Source organism: Alligator sinensis, unplaced genomic scaffold, assembly GCF_000455745.1.
Source record: "Alligator sinensis unplaced genomic scaffold, ASM45574v1 scaffold84_2, whole genome shotgun sequence".
Lineage (NCBI taxonomy): Eukaryota > Metazoa > Chordata > Crocodylia > Alligatoridae > Alligator > Alligator sinensis.
In genome coordinates this window covers 958,227-978,547 of record NW_005842247.1, presented here as the reverse complement: position 1 = coordinate 978,547, position 20,321 = coordinate 958,227, and the positions used below count along the sequence as shown (strand labels likewise).

The 20,321-nt window shown below is 41.6% G+C and overlaps 1 protein-coding gene across 1 annotated transcript in view; it reads right to left on the bottom strand.

Moving 5' to 3' along the window:
- MTUS2 (microtubule associated scaffold protein 2) overlaps window positions 1–20,321 on the bottom strand; it is a 489,087-nt gene that overhangs the window by 314,813 nt on the left and 153,953 nt on the right. The window contains exons 2-3 of the mRNA XM_025208710.1: window positions 17,060–19,672; window positions 8,772–9,012 (exon numbers count right to left, since the gene is read on the bottom strand). Of these exons, the coding sequence (XP_025064495.1) occupies window positions 8,772–9,012; window positions 17,060–19,372 (2,554 nt within the window). The 5' untranslated portion in view covers window positions 19,373–19,672. The remainder of the gene's footprint in view (window positions 1–8,771; window positions 9,013–17,059; window positions 19,673–20,321) is intronic.

Sequence of the window (20,321 nt, the reverse complement as noted above, 5' to 3'; positions counted from 1 at the left end):
GTCCAAGTCACTGATGAAGACATTGAAGAGTATCGGCCCAAGGACCAAGCCCTGTAGGACCCCACTGCCCATGCCCTTCCAGGTCGATACCGACCCATCCACCACCACTCTCTGGGTATGATCCTCCAGCCAATTTGCCACCCACCAGACTGCGTAATCATCCAAGTCACAGCCTGTTAATTTGTTCACCAGTATGGGGTGGGATACCGTATCGCAGGCCTTCCTGAAGTCTAAGTAAACGATGTCTACCCCTACTTCTGCATCCAGGTGTTTTGTAACATGGTCATAAAAAGAGACTACATTAGTCGGGCATGAGCTACCTGCTACAAACCCGTGCTGGTTTCCCCTCAGCATAATTTTTCCTGCTGGGCTCTCACATATATGAGCCTTAATAATCTTTTCAAAGACTTTGCCAAGGATGGAGGTGAGACTGACTGGCCTATAGTTGCCTGGATCCTCCTTTCTCCTCTTCTTGAAAATAGGGACCACATTGGCCCTTTTCCAGTCCTCCAGGACCTGGTCCGTGTGCCACGAGTGCTCAACTATTCATATGTGATGATATACAGCATTCAGAAGGGCAACTAAGCTCTCCTCAAATTTGGGTACAGAACCTTCCTTTTGTTAGCAATAGCTTTAATTTTCATTCAATTTTATTTGTGTGGAATTTGTTCAAACACAATGTTCAAAACTGTCCCCTTAAAATGGCAAGCTTAATAAACTGAAAGATGACAAAGAAAAAGTCTTCACAAAAAAAAAATGTGTTCATAAATATTTGGTGAAAAATATAATAGGAATTTAATGCAATTTTAAAGATGGGTTTTCTGTTTTATTTTTCAAAATTCGATAACCCCAATCAAAATAATGACCCAATTCATATACATATTACCATATTTGCTCCAAAAAGGCTGAATGACAGAGAAAAACATATTAAAAATATATGCCTTTCAGACACAGCATAAAATGTCATTAAATATTTGTTCAAAATTTGATCGCTTCTACAGAAGGGATAGGGAGACTTTATGTAAAAATAAATGAAGGTTAAACTCCTAGATAGCACAAGAGATACTCAAGTCCTTTTAAATGCATCACAAGTTACTGAATTACCATGTCCTATTACACTGAGCCCTTATAGTCTACAGTAAAAACACTTTCACATTACTTGCCTACCTACTTTGCAAGCTCTTCGAGTTGGTCACGGTGTTAAATGTTTCTAAAAAATAGCAGCACTAAACAGGAAAACTGTAGTGTAACCACAATAAATGCCAACATGAGCTGAATGTATTACACAGGCAAAAAGGTCATCACTTCCACTGTATTTTTAGCCACTTTACAGTGTCTACTTGATGTTTACTGGTGCTACACATTAGCATGTTTCCCCTCCACTCCACTACCTTCCTCAAGTGCAGTCATTTAATGAAGACTGAAATGGCTTGAAATGAACAAAACCCTTAATGTATTGTTCTGCCTCTTGCCTGTGAGCAGTAGTGAAGACATTTATTTCTTAACTACTTTAGAAACAGCATTGTAGTCTTCCTCTACCTTATTATACAACTCCTACTGCTAACTACCAATACTATTATTATATATGAATCAAACTATTCCATGCTGTGCAGTACAACCAGTGCTGCTTAAAAGAGTTGCTGTGCTGTGGAAGGGATAGCAGAGAAGAATAAAATCCTCATTACAAGCCATTGGTTGTGCCCTAGATACTAGGCAAGTCAAATTCATTTTAAAAAGCCTTCGTGGTATGTCTATCTGTCACTGCAGGCCAATTGGCTAGATCCTTCCATCTTGATCACCTCAGAGCCTAATGCTGCAGGACTGAAATCAATCAAATATTTGCTGGATTAAGAGCTCAGGATTCAAGCAGATGCTGATAAATGTTCTTGGGAGCAGTTATGGTAGCCTAGCAAGGAAAAAAACTGTATTATATCCTGGCTGATTAAGCTGTAATCAACCACACCTCACAAAAAGACTCCCTAGAACTAGTTCCTTAAGGTCAGTGTCCTGTTTGCTCATTTCATCTCTTTATATTTGTAATGTAAGCTATACTTAATCATGTTGTTCTAATACCATATTAAAAAAAAATAAGGACAATATAAGAAAATTTACTGTAACACCACAAAAACCTGTCAGATTAAGGGGAATATGCTGACAGAAAACAGGTAAGAGCTGTCAAATACTCAAAAACATACCATTATAGGCCTGTTACGTGCTGTAAAACAGTGAAACAGACAAAGGCGTCTGATACAATATACTAATATCAGGGTACGTTATATTCAGTTCTCTAAATGGCATGGCATGGCATGGGTTATACAAGGTTAGTCTTTCACTTCAGATTACAAGCTACTGGTTCAAAAACCTCCTAGAAAATGGAATTCTAGTCCTTGCTTTTAAAAGCAACACCTAAACTCGAATGCTTATCTAAACAGAAGAGCAGTTTTCAGTTAATTTATTACCTGCAAAAAAAGCCAGGTTGGCAGGCTTAGAAAATGATGTCCTCTATTTTTCCACAGCAGGCATATAGCTGAGGCAGCAACAGTACAAGCTTCCTTGCCCTGCATCACCAATGTGCCCTGACCCTGTCCTGAAGCTGGGACAGTAGTTCCAGCTCCAATCCTTCCTCTTCTACCTTAGTAAATCCCCAAATGGCCATTGTAGGAACTGTATTGTGTCTAGTGACTCTCTGCAAATAAATTGTTCAATAAGTATTAGAAAATAACTGTTTTCATATTGCCTGCACTGATAAATGGATTGACTTGAAGCTGACTCTCAAGCCACACCGGCAAGGTACAGACAAGCAAAAGCCCAAGGCGAAAACAATGTAAGTTATGCAGTTTTCTATAAGCGGTGTAGTTTAGATTGGTAGCAAACAGAACACACATTCACCCTTTGGTAGAGGGGAGGAGGAAATCTTAGGACTCTACCACTTTTAAGCCAGTCTAAGTGTGCTGAATTTCTGTTCTGTTATGGGTATAGATCAGTTTCCATTCACTTATACTAGTAAAAGTGTAATGTCTGCACCTGGCCTCATACTATCTCTGTTGCAACTCCTTAAGCTTGATTTAGTAGGGCAGTCCAGCCCAGATCTGGAAGCTCCAGAACTTCCATGTGTAAGGTTGATACTCCTACCTATTTTATCCTAGCCCACCTCCTTTTGCAGAAGTAATTGAGGGGTAAATGTTCTATATTAAATCACCTGTCCGCTGAGCTATCAAGTGAATTGAAACAGCTTTTTATTATACAGTGGTCCGTGGTTAATGCTACAAGTTTTAGTAAATTTCACTTCAGAGGTACAGAGGAGAAAAAAGCATTTTTACCCACAAAAACCAGCTAAACAATAACTTTCAGATACATTTCCCTTCTCTGGAACGCTGCCTTGTAGGAATTGTAGTTTGGAGGCTTCCATTCTTTTGTACAGGCCAACATCTCTGTCTCCTATAAATCCTATGCAGTCTCCCCCCAGAGAAAGTGTCACGGCACCTCAATAGTCACAGGTTCTTCTTCAAAATTCATGGCTTCTGTGATGTCTGGGACTACCAAAATAAAACTGTAGTTTTACTCAAGGTAAAAGTGAAACAAAATACTGGTTTCAAACTGGTGTCACAGAGAGAGAAACATTATTGCAGGTGCTTCTGTATATTCATAGATTCATAGATTGTAGAGTCAGAAGGAACCACAATGGATCATTGCGTCCGCCTCCCTGCCCCTGGCAGGAAAGAGGACCGAGGTCAGATTACCCCAGCCAGGTGACTATCTAGCCTCTTCTTGAAGACCTCCAAGCTACGTGACAGCACCACCTCTCCTGGAAGCCCATTGCAGATCCTGGCCACCCTTACTGTGAAAAATTTCTTGCTAATATCTAACCTAAATCCACTCTCAATTAGTTTACACCCATTATTCCTAGTCACTCCCTGGGGCGCACTAGTAAACAGCGTGTCACCTATTCCCCGTTGACCTCCCTAGTAAATTTATAGGCAGCCACAAGATCTCCCCTCAGCCATCTCTTGTGAAGGCTGAAGAGATTCAGCTCTCTCAACCTTCCCCTGTAGGGTCTATCACGAAGACCACTAATCATGCGAGTGGCCCTCCTCTGGACCCTCTCGAGATTCCCCGCGTCCCTCTTGAAGTGCAGCGCCCAAAACTGGACACAGTACTCCAACTGCGGCCTGACCAGTGCCGCATAGAGGGGGAGCATCACCTCCTTTGTTCTATTAGTCATGCACCTGCTAATGCATGACAAAGTACGATTGGCCTTCTTGATGGCCTCGTTACACTGCCAGCTCATGTTCATCTTGGAGTCAATTATGAGAAGGACACTCCCCAACCTATAGGTGTGCTGGGGGTTCCTCCTTCCTAGGTGGAGTACCTTACATTTATCTTTATTAAATTGCATCCTATTTCTCTCTGCCCATTGATCCAACCTGTCCAGGTCAGCCTGAATCTGCTCCCTGCTCTCCGATGTACCCCATAACTTTGCCCCAAAGCTTGGTATCATCATCATTGAATAATATCAGTCCGAGGACTGAACCCGCCACCCACCTGACCGTGTAGGCGTCCACTCCACAGCCTGCTAGCTTCCCAATGAGGATAGGGTGCGAAACTGTGTCGAAGGCCTTCCTAAAGTCCAGAAAGATGACATCAGCCTCGGCTCCCGCATCCAGGCAGTGTGTGACCTGGTCATAGAAGGCTACAAGGTTTGTCAGGCAGGATCTACCTGTGACAAACCTGTGCTGGTTTTCCCTCAGCATCGTTTCCCCTGCTGGGCCTTCACAAATGTGTTCTTTGATTATTTTCTCTAGCATTTTCCCAGGAGTAGAGGTAAGACTGACTGACCTAAAGTTACCCAGCTCATCCCTTCTCCCTTTCTTGAAAATGGGCACCACATTGGCCCTTCTCCAGTCCTCAGGGACCTGGCCGGAGCACCACGAGTGCTCAAACAGCTGTGCCAGCAGTTCAGCTATGACACTGGCCAATTCTTTCAGCAGCTGTGGATGGAGGTCATCCGGGCCTGCTGACTTGGACCCATCCAGCTCTTCCAGGAGCTCCTTAACTATTTCAGAACTAACCATAGGGAGACTGGTGCCATGTGGACATCTGTCAATGATTGAGGTGGGGCAATTGGCTTGGTCGGTACTTAGAAATACCGAAGCAAAATGCTCATTGAAGAGCTCTGCTTTTTTCCCCGTGTCAACCACCAACTTTCCTGATTTGTCCTGCAGGGGCCCTATGTTGCTCTGAGCTTTCCTTTTGCCCGCTATATACCTGAAGAAGGATTTTTTATTGTCCTTGATTGTTGAAGCCTTCAATATGACACCTTCAATATGACACCTTCAATTGCAGTTTAATCATAGTAGCAAAGGTTGTGCTGGATGAGAATGGCAGACAGACTCTTAGTTTGTTCTAGGTTGAAACATATTGCTAGAAAGCTGGGGTAAGCACACAGTGTCCCTGCCATGCCAGGTTTGTTGTGTGATTAGAGGACTTCCATTTTGATTGCTGTCACTATTTCCTTTTATGAAAAGTACCTTCCATTTAAAAGAAAAGATAAAAACAGTCTGACTTAAGAAGTCAAGAAACTGTCAAGGGAAAATTTGATTTGTTTGAGATGTATGAGGATATGGAGTATAACTGTGATAAAGAAAAATGCTAACCAATCCTGCATAGGTACAAAGGAAAAAATATTGACAGCAAAAGAGATATTAGCCAAGCAGTAGTGCCGGGAAACAACAGAAGAATCTTTTAGTATATTAAAAGTAACAGATCAATGAGGGAAGGCAATGAATTGCTAGAGAACAGTGGAAAGAATTCACCACAGGAACCAGGTATTGCAGAAAAAAATTAAAGAAGTTCTTTATCTTAGTGCTCACCAGGGAAACTGTAAGTAAGATGCCAAAAATGGAAACGTGTGGGAGAAGACAATGAAAAACAAAAGGCATTAGCAATCACTCCTGAACAAATCTCATGTAATTTAAAATCAATAAAAGACAGACAGAACCCTAAGGCCAGATGGGTTACACCTCAGGATGCTGAGTGAAATGGCAGATGACATTAGTGGTCCAACATGAGTTATTTTTTAATAGTATCCTTTGAAGGCAGCAAGGTAACAATGGACAGGGAAGGTACAAACATAATATTCTTTAGGGAGGAAGCTATGGGTAGCCAAGAAACTATATCTGGCCTCCCTGGCAGGCAAGATCCCTGACACAAAGCAATTAGACAATTATGACTTGAATACTAATAGCCAGCAGAATTTCTTAAGGGGTAAATCTTATCAGTTAGCATTTTTAAGGATGATATTACCACAAAGAAACAGGCAGGAACTGCTTGAATTTCATCAGGGCGTTTAGCATAGTAAACCACAGTAGTTTATTAATGAAAGCACAATGCTCTTGAACAAACAAATTGGCAAATGCATGGATTACAAGGGTTAATCACTGAGGCTAATGTTGATAATTACTTAAGTATCCATGTTAACTGGCTCATTCCCAGAATTCTCCTGCCTCTTACTACCCTGCTTTACCATAGTGTGTGTGTCTCACCCTCCTTCCCTTCAGGTACCTTAATCTCCTCTCATTCAGTACAGTCTCTGGCCTCAATGCCCTTCACTGGATTACCCCATATTCCTGTATCAATCAAACTTTACTACGCCATGTTACAATCTTGTAATTTCTCAAAATTTATGCAGGGCTGGGCTAGCTCAATATTTGCAAATGGTTTCCATGGAGAAAAGCTGCAGATGCTGAGTAAATAAAGCACCAAGGTCACATGGCCCAGTGCTGCTGGGGACATTGACTTTCTGAGGAGATAAAAAAACAGGATCCTAATAATTTTGGTGGGTTTTAACTATTGAATGGTCCTCCTCTCATGACCATGGATATTAAGCCTTCCTATTCTGGTCAAATTCTACTTAAGCAACCTTTCATAGTATCATAGTACTTAGGGTCAGAAGGGACCTAAACAGATTATCAGGTCTGACCCCCTGCCCCAGGCAGGAACGGGTGCCGGGATCATATCCCCCCAGCCAAATATCTGTCCAGCCTCTTTTCGAAGACCCCCAAGGTAGGAGAGAGCACCACCTCACTTGGAGCCCATTCCAGAGCCTGGCAGCCCTAACTGTAAAGTAATGTCTCCTCTATCTCTTTCAAAGCTCTTAACTGCAGTTTCACTTCTTGTCCTAAATATCTACCATATTTACCCAAATCCAAGATATGGGTATCCAAATCCAAAATATGACCAGGGACAGCAGCAGCAGGAACAGCAGTATGCAGATTCCTCTTTCCAGTGTCTGCTCCCCACCACTGAAATGGATGGTGTGGGGGAGCTGGGCAGGGAGAAGGCACTGTAAGAAGGAACCTATGCACTACTGATGCTGTCCCCAGCTCAGCCAGGTTCCCCATACTGCCACTCTCTACAGCTCCCAGCTGGAGTTGTCTGATACTTGATTCTAAGATAAGGCTTTGTTTTCCCCATGTTGAATGAGGGAAAAAAAACCCTCATTTGAATGTGTGTTGTGCATTGTTAAAGCAACTGCCATGTTCCACTCCAGAATTGGCTGCATTTTAGATTCCTACACACTGGCTGCAATTAAATCAGCTTAATAAACTCTAGCACAGTTTGCACCACTGTTGGCTGCTCCTAGGTGTAACATTTACATGTACGCCTAAGACCGCAGCAGTTTGAGCTGGAGTGGAGCAGCTCTGGGCTGGCAGCACGCTCGGGGGGTCAGCCCGAGGCTCCAAGTTGTAGTCAGGCAGTAGAGGAACTAGCTGGGGCAGAAGAGTGCTGAAAAAGCAGAGCCATTTGGCAAGGTGGCAGGCAGGGGTCTAGGCCCCTGCTGTCTGGGTTGACCAGGTGCTATTTACATTCAGGTCAGCCTTTACACATGTGTTTTAGGCACACTTGTTTTTAACACCATAAGATAGAAGTGTCCCCAACAGTACTATCTTATGGCGGTGAAAATTAAGTTTGCTGGGGTCTAATAGTGTCACATATAGACCGTGATGCTTTACACCACAGCAAAGTAGTCTACTGCACAATTAAGTGCATGTGGAGATGCACCCACTTGTACTATATCCTCCAGAATGAAAGCTGTAATATATAAATTGTAAATTTAAGGGATGATGATGAAGACCTTTATGTTCTCTGTCCTGTGGTGTTCACTACTTTTCTCTCCCTTTCTTTGTACTGTTTTTCCTCTCTTGTTACTCTTCTAGGTTCTGGGCTTTGTTCAGTAGCTCATGGGGAAGTAACAGTTGATTAAACCCTGATCTCTAATGTGGTCTGTCAGTCTTCAAGAGATCAGGATTTTATATATTTTACTTCTCTACCAGCACATTTTAAGAAAGCAAGGAGTGTCAGAGGAGAACCCAGTGTTTAGGGAAGTGAGCAAAATCAGGCAGAAAGCGTGGAATTCTGCGATAGAAGAAAAACATTCAGTTAACTTCCCTGCTACACACGTGATGGTAACTAGCTCCAGGCTACTGGAGATATTTCAGACACTTACAGGGAGGAAGATAACAAGTGCACTGTAATGACTGGCACAGAAAATGATCTTTCCTTCTTGGCAAGGGCTCCATTAACTAACCTTTGGATAAGTCCCAAGCTCCCTAGTCAGCATAGCTTTACTTCAGAACAGATAAACACATCTCAAAGAGTGGTGTTAGAGCTGTTTGGTATCATGCCAAGGTATTGCTCATTTTCTGATATTCCTGTCTGAAAAAAAGTAATGGCCCTGATTATAGTTAAAAAACATAAGATTCATAGGTTACCTGAAGTATCAGGATGGTAAAGGCTGGGAGCATTGGTTATTTCTCCTGGCTGATGAAGACAGCTACCTGAGGACCTTTGACTTGCAATCAGAATCCTACTTTTCGTAGAGGGCAGCCTGGAAACAGCACCCAGTCCTAACTGTGGTTTAAGTATCATGGCAGATCGATAAAAACTTGGTGGCACCTCATAGTGAGCATATGGTGGAGAACAAAATTCTTCTTTCACAGGCCTTTCCCCAACCTGAGGAGAAATAATTAAAACAGATATCACTGCAATGTATTCATATGTTTAGGAAACAGGGAACTCTCAGTTGTTTCTGAGGGCTGTGCTACATAGGTTTTCTTTTCCCTGGCTTCTGGTCTAGGATCAATTTGGAGATTTCAAAACATGACAGTCTGACTGCCTGAATTCATGAAATATAAAATCCATTTGCAACCCATCCAAATACTCATCCACAGCTGACTTCTGCTTTTGAAAACTCCCTCCAGGGATGAAAATGAATGAAACTATTAACAGTTAAAAGGTGAATCTCCTTGGTTATTTAAGGCAAATGGGTTAAGAAATATTACATGAAGCATTCCTACTTGGATGATAAAGGAGGGATCTATTTTTGAAGGGAAAAAAATACTCCAGTAAAATTCTGTGGGCAAAGAAGTTAGCTTTTATTATAAAAATGTGAAGAACATAATTTTTAACCATGATAAATGAAACAAATATAAAGTCAAGTTGAGAATTTTTATCCCATTTCATCAGAAAATGAGTCCTCTGAGACTAGCATATTCAAATTACTCATAGCGGTGAGTACATCAAACAAAATTGACCTTTATTTGTTCACAGAAGGATCTCGACTTCTAGGAACGTATCTTTTATTCATAAACATTTGCCAAATTTCTTGTGTGGGAAACCTTCACCATGTGGGTTGATACCAAATTGTTCAGTTTAGTTTTGTTATTTATTACTGGGGAAAATCCAACGGAGTTGGGGTGCAGTTGCTCTCGTGCAATGAGTTCTCTGGCTTGTCAGTCCAGGCTCTTGGCCAGAAGTGTTGTTTGGCTGCAAAGACCCATCCTCCTCCAGAATCCACCCATGTTTATCATAAATATGTGTAATCTAAGCCAGAAGGTACTGCTTCTACTCCCTGACTGAATGACTAACATTTCTGAAAGCAGGGAAAAGTTCTGGACAAAGATACATTTCAATTCATGAAACTTTCAGGATCCACTTTCAAATAAACTAACTACTGTCTGAATTCACACGAGTGATAAATGGCACGTCCTCACAAACACAATTTCTCCATATTAAGGACCTGAATCTGCAAAGGTCTACATAAGTGCTAGCTTTACATACATAAGTCCACCTCTCAGGCCACATGCTACTTTCCACGACTGCAGGGAAAAGAATAAAGCAACGGTCTTTCACTTCTTGCTAGTTTGTACTGAGTGCAGTTCTGGACCCCAAGTGTTAAGAAGGATGAGGAGAAGTTAGACAGGATCCAGAAGCGGGTGACAAAAATGTTAAAAGGCCTGGAAACAATGTCCTACATGGAAAGGTTGAGAGAACTGGGTATACTTAGTTTGGAGGAAAGGAGATTAATAGTGGACATGATAGCAGCTTTCAATATCTGAAAGGCTATCATAAAGTGGGAGAACAACTGTGCTACCTTGGTGCAGAGGGCAGGACATAAAGCAATGGCTTTAAATTGTGCAATGTAGATTTAGAGTAGATTTCAGGAAAACCGTTCTTAGGTCCCTGGAAGATATTCACCTATAATTGACGAAGATCTTGTGAGGGAACAGCTTGAGAGGCTGGACATCCACAAGTCAGCTGGCCCAGATGGAATGCACCCAAGAGTGCTAAGTGAGTTGGCTGACATCAGTAGCACGACCAATGGCAAGGATTTTTGAGAACTTGTGGTGCTCGGGAGAGGTTCCTGAAGATTGGAAGAGGGCCAATGTGGTGCCTATTTTCAAGGAGGGAAGGAAGACACAGGAAACTACAGGCCAATCAGTTTGACCTTAATCTCTGGAAAGATCTTGGAAAAAAATCATCAAAGAAACCATCAACAAAAGGCTAATGGAAGGCAACATTCTGAGAAATAGCCAACTTGGCTTCTTGCGGGTAGGTCTTGCCTGACCAAGCTCATTTCCTTCTATGACCAGGTGACACATCACCTGGACAAAGGAGAAGAGGTTGATGTCATATATTTAGATTTCAAAAAAGTCTTTGACTTGGTCTCCTATGATGTCTTCCTGGGAAGTACTGTCTTCCTGCAAGCACCTACTCTGGACACCTTTAAGAAAATTGGGGAGCTGCAGCCTCGACAACCTTACAGTTAACGGCCAGGGAACTGGCTCTGTGGTCAGACCCAGAGAGCGATAGTCAATGGAACCAAGTCAGCATGGTGCATGGTGTCCAGTGGCATCCCCCATGGCTCAGTACTCAGACCAGTAGTTTTTAATATATTTATAAATTATTTGGATTCAGGTGTCAGAAGCGGACAGGTTGTTTGCAGATGACACAAATTATGGGGAAGTGCGGTCACACTAGAGGATAGGCTGGCAGTTCAAGCTGACCTGGACAGGATCGCAAGGTGGGTGGATCAAAACCTGATGATATTCAACACAGAGAAATGAAAGGTGCTACACCTTGGGAGAAAAAACCCACATCATACTTACAGGCTTAGCAGTGCTGCACTCACTAGCACCATGACCGAAAGAGACTTGGGGGTCATGATTGATCACAAGATGAACATGAGCCACCAATGCACTACAAAAACCAAGCAAATAAAACTCTGGCTAGGATCTACTGATGCATCTCAAGCAAGACCCAAGAAGTCAGACTCTCACTTTACTCGGCTTTGGTAAGGCCACAGCTGGAGTACTGCATCCAGTTCTGGGCTCCACACTTTAGAAAGGATATGGAGAAGCTTGAGAGAGTCCAGAGGAGAGCCACGTTCATTATTAGAGGCATAGGTGACTCATAGGGGGGGCAAGAGGTAGCATGTGCCCCCCTGAAATTGGCCACCAGTGAAGCCGCTGTTGGTTTCTGCGGGTGGTCAGCGCCCGCACCTGCCCTCCCCTCCCCCCACCTTGCTTGCTACTTGCTACTCCCTCCCCCCCAGCCACCGACACTGCTGGTGATGGCTGTGAGTGGTCCCACTTGCTGCTGACAACACCAAAGGGGGCAGCTGTGGGTGGCTCCCGCTTGCCGCCATGATGCCCCCCTAGTCGCGGGAGGCACCAGTCATTCATGATTAGAGGTCAAGAGACCAAGCCTTCCGAGGAGAGGCTAAGAGGCATGGGACTCTTCAACCTGGAGAGCCGAAGGCTCAGGGGTGACTTGGTGGCAGCCTTTAAGTATATAAGGGGTGTGCAGCAGGAACTGGGAGAATGTCTGTTCACCATGGTACTCCAAGGGAAGACAAGATCTAATGGTAACAACTTGCTGGAACCATTGTAGACAGGACATAAAGAAAAACTTCTTTACTGCCTGAGACTCCAGAGTCTGGAATAGACTCCCCCTCCAGAAGTAGTGCAAGCACCTACTCTGGATACCTTTAAGAAATGTGTAGGTGCTGATCTTGCTGGGGTGATATGACCCCAGCTGACTTCCTGCCCCTTGGGCAGGGGGTTGGACCCGATGATCTCGTGAGGTCCTTTCCAGCCCTAATGTCTATGAAATCTATGAACCAATTAACCATGTCTTAAGTAGTAAATCAGCCATATATTCATGCAATTAATGGCACAATAAAATAGGGAATAAGCCACAAAGTTATTATACAAATATATGCAATAACTTAGTGTCTGGTTCCTATGATGCCTTAAATTGAACATGTGGCCAGTGCTGATTAGCTGATTGGTGCTCCCAGCCTTGCGAGTGCACCGAAGCTTATCAAGGCTCTGGTGTGCTCCCATAGCTGGGACTGCTAGTCAGCTGATCAGAGCTCCCAGCTACAGAAGCGCACCAGAATCTTAGAATCATTGAATCATGGAAAATTAGGTTTGGAAGGGACCTCAGGAGGTTATCTAGTCCAAGCCTCTGCTCAAAGCAGGACCATCCCCAACTAGATCATCCCAGGCAAGGCTTTGTCTAGCTGGGTCTTAAAAACCTCCAAGGACAGAGACTGCACACCCTCTCTGGGTAACTTGTTCCAGTGTTTTACTACCCTCCTAGTGAGTGTTTTTTCCCCAATATCTAACCTAAATTTCCCTTGTTGCAACTTAAGACCACTGTTCCTTGGTCTCTTACCTGCCACCACTATGAAAGTCTAGCTCCATCCTCTTTGGAACCACCCTCCAGGTAGCTGAAGGCTTCTATCAAATGCCCCACTCAGTCTTCTCCAGACTAACTAAACCCAGTTCCCTCAGCCTCTCCTCAGAAGTCAAGTGCTGCAGTCCTCTAATCATTTTTGTTGCCCTCTGTTGGACTCTCTCCAATATGTCCACTTCCTTTCTGTAGTAAGGGGCCCAAAACTGGACACAGTACTCCAGGTGTGGCCTCACCACTGTTGAACAGAGAGAAATAATCACTTCCCTCAATCTGCTGAGAACACTCCTGCTAATACAGCCCAGTATGCCATTAGCTTTCTTTGCAACAAGGGCACACTGTTGGCTCAGGTTCAGCTTGCTGTCCACTGTAACCCCCAGGTCCTTTTCTGCAGACCTGCTGCTTAGCCAGTCAGTCCCGTCTGTATCGGTGCATGGGACTGTCTTGTCCTAAATGCTGGATTTTGCACTTCTTCTTATTGAACTTCAAGGGCTCCAGTGCACTCCTATGTTCTCTTGGGCACATCAGGTACCTGATTTGCTAGTCCAGGGGAGTGTGGGGATCACGAACTTGGCTTCATATGGCACCAGCAATACGACACAATTGGAATCTGATCCCTGACCCCACAGTTGTGCCTCCTGCCATATATGTTTGACATAGCATGAGGCACTATTGTTAGTATTGGGGATCAGATCCTGTTGTGTCTTTAACTGAATGTCTGTCAGTGGGCTTACTGGTAGAACAGTGAATATAACAGTGAACATAGGACATATAACATAGAACAGTGAACACTGAAATAGACTGCCCGGGGAATATGTGGAATCTCCTTTATTGGAAGTTTTCAAGAGGAAACTAGATAAAAATTAGAAAGGGGTGATTTAGGAACATCATTCTTGTTTTGGTGCAAGGTATTGGACCAGATGACCTTTGAGATCCCTTCCAACACTACGACTCTGTACTCTTGATTAACACTGTGGGTTTGAGTCTAACTTCAGTACAGACTTTCCTTTCTAATGTAAATCATAATTCTATTACAGAATCTAAGGTTTTCCATAGTGTCCCATTTAGGTCTTGAAAAAGATGGCTTGAAAAAAATCAGTGAATTTATTAAAAACATTAATCAAAAAAGTGCCATAGGCTACCTATGCAGAAGCACATCTGCTGATTAATTAACTCTGCTATAAATTACAGTGTATTTAGTATGTCAAGCCACTATCTTTTTAGTGATTATAACCATTTAGACAATGCACTTGAACAGTGGCTATTGGAGCTTTGATCCTGGCAGGTTCATCAGCTATAATCCTAATTTGGCACATCTTTAATAGGGAAAGGGATATAAAATTGGCTTTAAACATTTACTGAAATGAGTTTAGAATCTTTTAAGCTTTTTCATATTTTACATTGAAACTTGGATAGCAAGATAGACACTCTAGATACTGAACATTTTTTCTTGCTCTTTATTTTTCATTATAAATGTAAGCCTGCTTTCCCGAAGTAACTCTTTAATGCCAGTTTTTATTTTTACTTTATGTGTGTCCTATTTTTCATATTTTAAGATCCATCTTTTTATTGTTTACATCTGATTCTTTCTGGTCTACTTGCAAGAACTTACTGAAGTAAATTATCTTCATTTTTCAAAATTAATCAGTGTTCTAGTTTTAAGGCATTTTTTGGATATGAAATTATTTTCATGAATAAGATTTGGTTATCTTCTCCCCAGTGAACATATTCAAATTGTATTTTGTTATACACTTCCCATCATCATCTTTGCAGCTGGCAGAGAACACATCAATAATGGATTCTTAAACACAAGCAACAGAAGAATAATTCAAATACAGAGGACATGCATTTTTAATAAACTGGGCTAGTCTACCCACAGTTTCAGAGTATTTATTTTTATTGACTGTGCTCTCTAGGTAACACAGCAGGACAACAAACAAACAAACAAACATATAAAAATGATCATAAATATTAAATGTTTCCTTGAACTGAAGGAATCAATAATTACATAATTATTTCTCAGCTAATATAGCATATACTTTTTATTTTAAAGAAAATTGCCCATTTTCAAAGTGAAAATACTTGGTATTTGTGAATGGACTTTTTATGATTTGCTCTTCAGGACAGAGGTACAAGCATAATGTGGTTGGCATTGAGGGGCAATGCTAATTTAAGTACATTAGCTCACTGAGAATGAGATTTAGGAAAAATACATACTTTTTTGGAACAGGACCCTGAAATTTAGTAGGAGGGTTACCTCACATAACAAGATCACAGAGGGACACTTGGCTTAGGTGCAGACGACGCAAGTGGAAGAGAAGCAGGATGGGGATGGAGACAGGCTGGAGAGGATGTGGTCAGAGAGAACATGGGCTAGAGCACCCTTACCTCCAGAACACAGGATGGAACCAAATAGCCATGATACTGATGGGCAGAGTGTCACATCCCTCTAGAGTAACTGATCCACATAAACTATGACTATCTGCTACTATTGCTTAGGTGGCTGAGATATATTTGCAGCTAGACCTGACGGTTCCAACCCCACTGATGAACCATGCAAGAGTCAATATGCTGCCATGTGATGGATTTTTTTTTCTTCCTATTTGCTTTCTTAAAAAAGCAACTAGGACATTACACATAAAACCCAATATTAAGAGAAGGTCACTAAGGCCCCTATCACATGTTGCATATATTATGCAGTGAACTGGTTAATTTTGTAATAATTTTAGACTGGCCACACATGCAAAGTAATTATCACACCATACAGATATCCATCCAGCTGAGGAGCCAACCAGCTACAAAGTTAGTGCTTGAAAATGTGTAACAACTTTAGAGTTGGTTTATATCCAGCTGTAATTTGAATTTGTGGCAAGGCCCTATGGTCACAAAGCTAGGGACATAAAAATTAGGAAATGCCAGAATGATGGCTGCTGGTCTAACCTTAAGTCAGCCCCTATTATTTATGTCTTATTATGGTGTTCAATTATATGATTACACAATAGTTATACATATATATATATATATATATATAGCTTCAAGAACAGCTATAACCATAATACAGCCACTTCAGAATGAACCAAACATAAATATTTTCTTAAACAGTATAAAACATCTTACAGCAACTGAGAACATCAATAGCTATCAACATCTCTGCTTTTGTGTTCATCCAAACTAAGTCTTCTAGCCCAAGTGCATGTTACCAGTTCCTGTTGGATATTCTGGTTAGTTCTTTGAAGGAGAAAATGCTTCTATTTAAGGGAAAATTCCTGACCATTTTCCAAAGCTGTTCCTTCTACAAGCTCTCCTGTTCCCCTAACATCAGTGGTGCTCAAACTTCTGACCTTATAAACCAGATGAGGTTGGTTGGTTTGCGGACCCTATCCGGCATGCACTTGACACCATGGCCCAACACTGAATGTGGTTATGGACTGACTCTGGAAGCTGCAGTAATTAATGCTGCTGCTCTCCCACCACCAAATTTTCAGACTCATGGGGAGACCTGTGGGCCAGATTACACAGCCATGTAAACCAGATTTGGCCCATGGGCCAGAGATTAAGCACCATAGTCATATATATTAAGGTGTGTCTTTTTATTTCCCCAGTCCCTTGTGTATCAGTGGTGCTCAACCAAGTACTTGTATACTGATGGAAAAGATCTTAGCAGTCCAATGATGTTAAGAACAACATAAGAACATAAGAGCTTCTACCCTGGGTCAGGCCAAAGTTCCACCTAGACCAGTCTTCTATTTCCAACAAATAGAAGATACTTTGGGGATGAGTAAAAGACACTGGGCAGGTGGAGGATTAACATCTTCCAAGTGACCAACAATTTACCATGAAAATGACAGTACCATTGCCAGGAGTAGTTAATAAAATGTATTTAGAACAAGTACAAACACCCTGATTTAGTGATTATGATTTTGAGTTCAGTAATCTCTGCAAGGTTTCTTGAACAAATAAATAAATAAACAAACAATATTATCAACCTCTTTTGTACAGCCACTGGCTGTCATCATCTTACCTCTTGTAAAAACTTTTCACTCATGGGGCCAAAATGATGCCCTGGGGGCCTAATGCCAGATACCACCAGTCCTGACCCAAAGTTCCTTGGCTTCTGCAAGTCAGGCTTAAACTTGTCATACAAAATATTAGGTGGTTTAATATCTCCACCAGTCGATGTTTTCTGTTCCTTTGGCATAGGCACACCGCAGGCCGGAGAACCATATGACAGGGTGGTTGGGGCAAAAGAAGGGTCAATCGAACCCTCAATTGACTGAGGGTTTCTTCTGATGTAAGTGATAATTTTGGGTCTCACATGTTTGGGCTTGGGTATGGCAGGGGTTATCTCAATATTTTCTTCAGGCTTTTCAATGCAGTCACTCTCTATATCATTCTTGTCTGTAAAGGAGCCCTTGGAATGTACCAGGATTGGTTTGGGGATCCCACTGTTGCAAGCAGTCTTGATAGGCACTTTAGGGGATATATTTAACAACTGTGAATCATCAATGGGAGGTAGGACTGAGGAGGGTGACAGTTTGTCAACATGAAGTGCATAAAGATCCTTCAAATTACCATTTGATATAGTGGGCTGATTATTAATATGCACAGTTGCCACTGGGCGCAAGGGAGCTGGAACACATAAAAAGGCATCAGCCTTTGCTGAAATTTTATAGCTCTCTGGTGCTTCATCTGAAAGATGTTTCTTTGCAATAATGGTCTTTTTATTTTGAATCGAAAAGCTCACAGTTTCCAAATCACTGTCCTGGTTGTTAGGATGCTCATTTGACACTCTCTCTGTACTAAGCACTCGGTGTTGATCTGTGAGATCAGAAGCAGACAGCCTGGTGTTGTCAATGTTTCCTTTGACTAGCATCAGTTTATTTTCATTAATTTTCAAGGTTTTGCTGTCAGGTAGATTAATGTTTTGTATAAAAGATACATGCTCACCAACTGTTCCAATGCAACTTGTGTCAGCTTCATGTATGCTTTTGTTTTTTGCAGACATGACTTTGCCACTGGGTTTGCTGTCATCAGGAAGAGAGAAAGTTTCCACTTCTTTGTTTGTTATGTACTCCTCAGTGACTTGATTAGTTGCTCTACTGTCATTAGCAGTCATTCCTCCTCTTAAATGACGGCAGGTGATATGATCAGTTAGAAGTCTGTCATTGGAGTAGGCTATCACCGGGTTTAAGTGTGGATCCTCTGCCTCTCTACAAATGTCTTGAAACTGGGAAGCCTGCATCTTGGACACTTCATCCCCAAGCCCTTTCTTTTCTTGCATTAATGTACTTTCTTTTTTTTGACATCCTAGAAATTCTACCAGCATAATTCTCTCAATTTTCTGCTGGCAAATATTTTTAGACTGTAAAGATGGTGCTGTTTTAAACTCCAATTTTCTACTTTTATCACCCCAACTTAATTGTGCTTCTGGCTTACTAGAAATTTCACAGGGCTTAACAGTTACATTTAGAGCTGCATCAAAAGCTTGCAGTGTGTTTTCACTGTTCACATTTGGTATGTTATCCGCATCCATTTGGATTTCTGGCTTATTTAATTTTTTGTTTTCTGAGGTAGACGGTTTAGAATAAAACACAATATTTTCCTCTGAGGTATTGTCAAGTGGATGAAAAACCATACCTAGAAAATGATCTGCTGATGTTTTCTGTGATTTCTCAGTATTACCAATCAAATGGTGTGATGTATCAATGGAATCCAGTGATGCAGAAAGCAAACGTTTGTGAGACACACGTCCAGTACATTCTTTTGCAAAAGTTTCAGTTTTAGCAGAAAATTTACTTGGCCTTCCCAAAGAAAGCCTCTTTATTCCCTCAACCTCAACAGCCTTGACCATTTTGCCCTTAGATAAATGCTGGGTAAATTCAGCATCACCTTTTGAAAGAACCTCTGTGTTGCTATCATTTGCACTGCTCTTCAAATTAGACAGACTTTGTCCTCGGCTAATACAGAGATGCCTTGAAGTAACCTTAGCTTCATCCATTTTACAATCTTTATCTAATTTCTTACTTACAGCAGAAGGCTGCCTATGCTCTTGTATGTTAATGTCACAAATCTGAGATTCTTTAAAGACAAGAAGTTTATTCTGCTCCGCATCCAATTGTGTCAGCTTCTCTGACCCATCAGTGTGCACACTTCCAGTTTCACCTCTCAAACCACATCTCCTGCCCTCACCTTCTGTGGTTCTGACTTTTGTCACAATCTGATTAGCATTGGTATCTCCTACACTTACTATGCTTTCATTGTTATTTTTTATCTCAATTCTGTTGTCCTGTTCCTGGGTGTAGCATGCCTTGTTTGGAACCACTGGTGCACTCATTTTGAAAATTCGGGTTACTGTTGTTGTGGCAGTCTTTTTTTATGAGAAAGTTTTTTCTTCTATCAGTTTAACTATTATGCATGCTTCAGTTAGGGGTTTAAAATACAAACTGAACAGCAGAAAATTATTTCTCCAAGTGTTTAAAGTCTTATGTCAGATTCACATTGTTGTGTTGCTCAATTGTTTTCAGCATCACTTCTTCACCCAAGAAATCTTTATGACATAAAGCAGGGAAGTTTAATGGAAGCGTAATAGATCTGTTAGGTTCCCTCTGAATGAGAGCCAGTTAATCCATTGAACCTGTAAGGAAAAAGAAACACAGAACAGTGTGACATGAGTGGTACTTAAAAAACCCCATGAATATTGACTAAAACTAAAATCATGTTAAAATCAGCAGAGCGCACAGCGGTATGAACTACAGTGGATTACAGTGATTTGTAAAGTTTCAATCACTGTTCATAACAAACGTTTATAACTTAAGGTCTGGTTTACACTAAAAAAAGCATACTGCCTTAATTGTGTTGGTGAGGAGAGTAATTTTAATCAATATAGTTTTACTAGTTTAAATTAATTAGTTTAATTAATATAGTTTTTACTACTACCCTAGTATGGATGCAGTTAGATCAATATAAAATTGTTTTATACCAATATAGGTTTTGTTGTTTCCCACACATACAGGATTAATGTATACTGATACAAGCCTTTTCATAGTGGTACAATTCTGTCCATTCTTGGGTGAATGGATGGGGGGAGGTGGGGTAGAGAGGGCATGGGACGGAGGTTGCTCCTTATCTGTAATGGTGTGCTTAAGCAGCAAAACTTCCTAGCATCAAGAAAGTCTAAGGAATACAATTCTGGCTACTTCAAGGAAAGTTTACTTGTTTTCTCTTCTTCCTCTAAACCACAGTCTTACATACATTAAATCTGCTTGTGTGCTAACTGGCTGGCA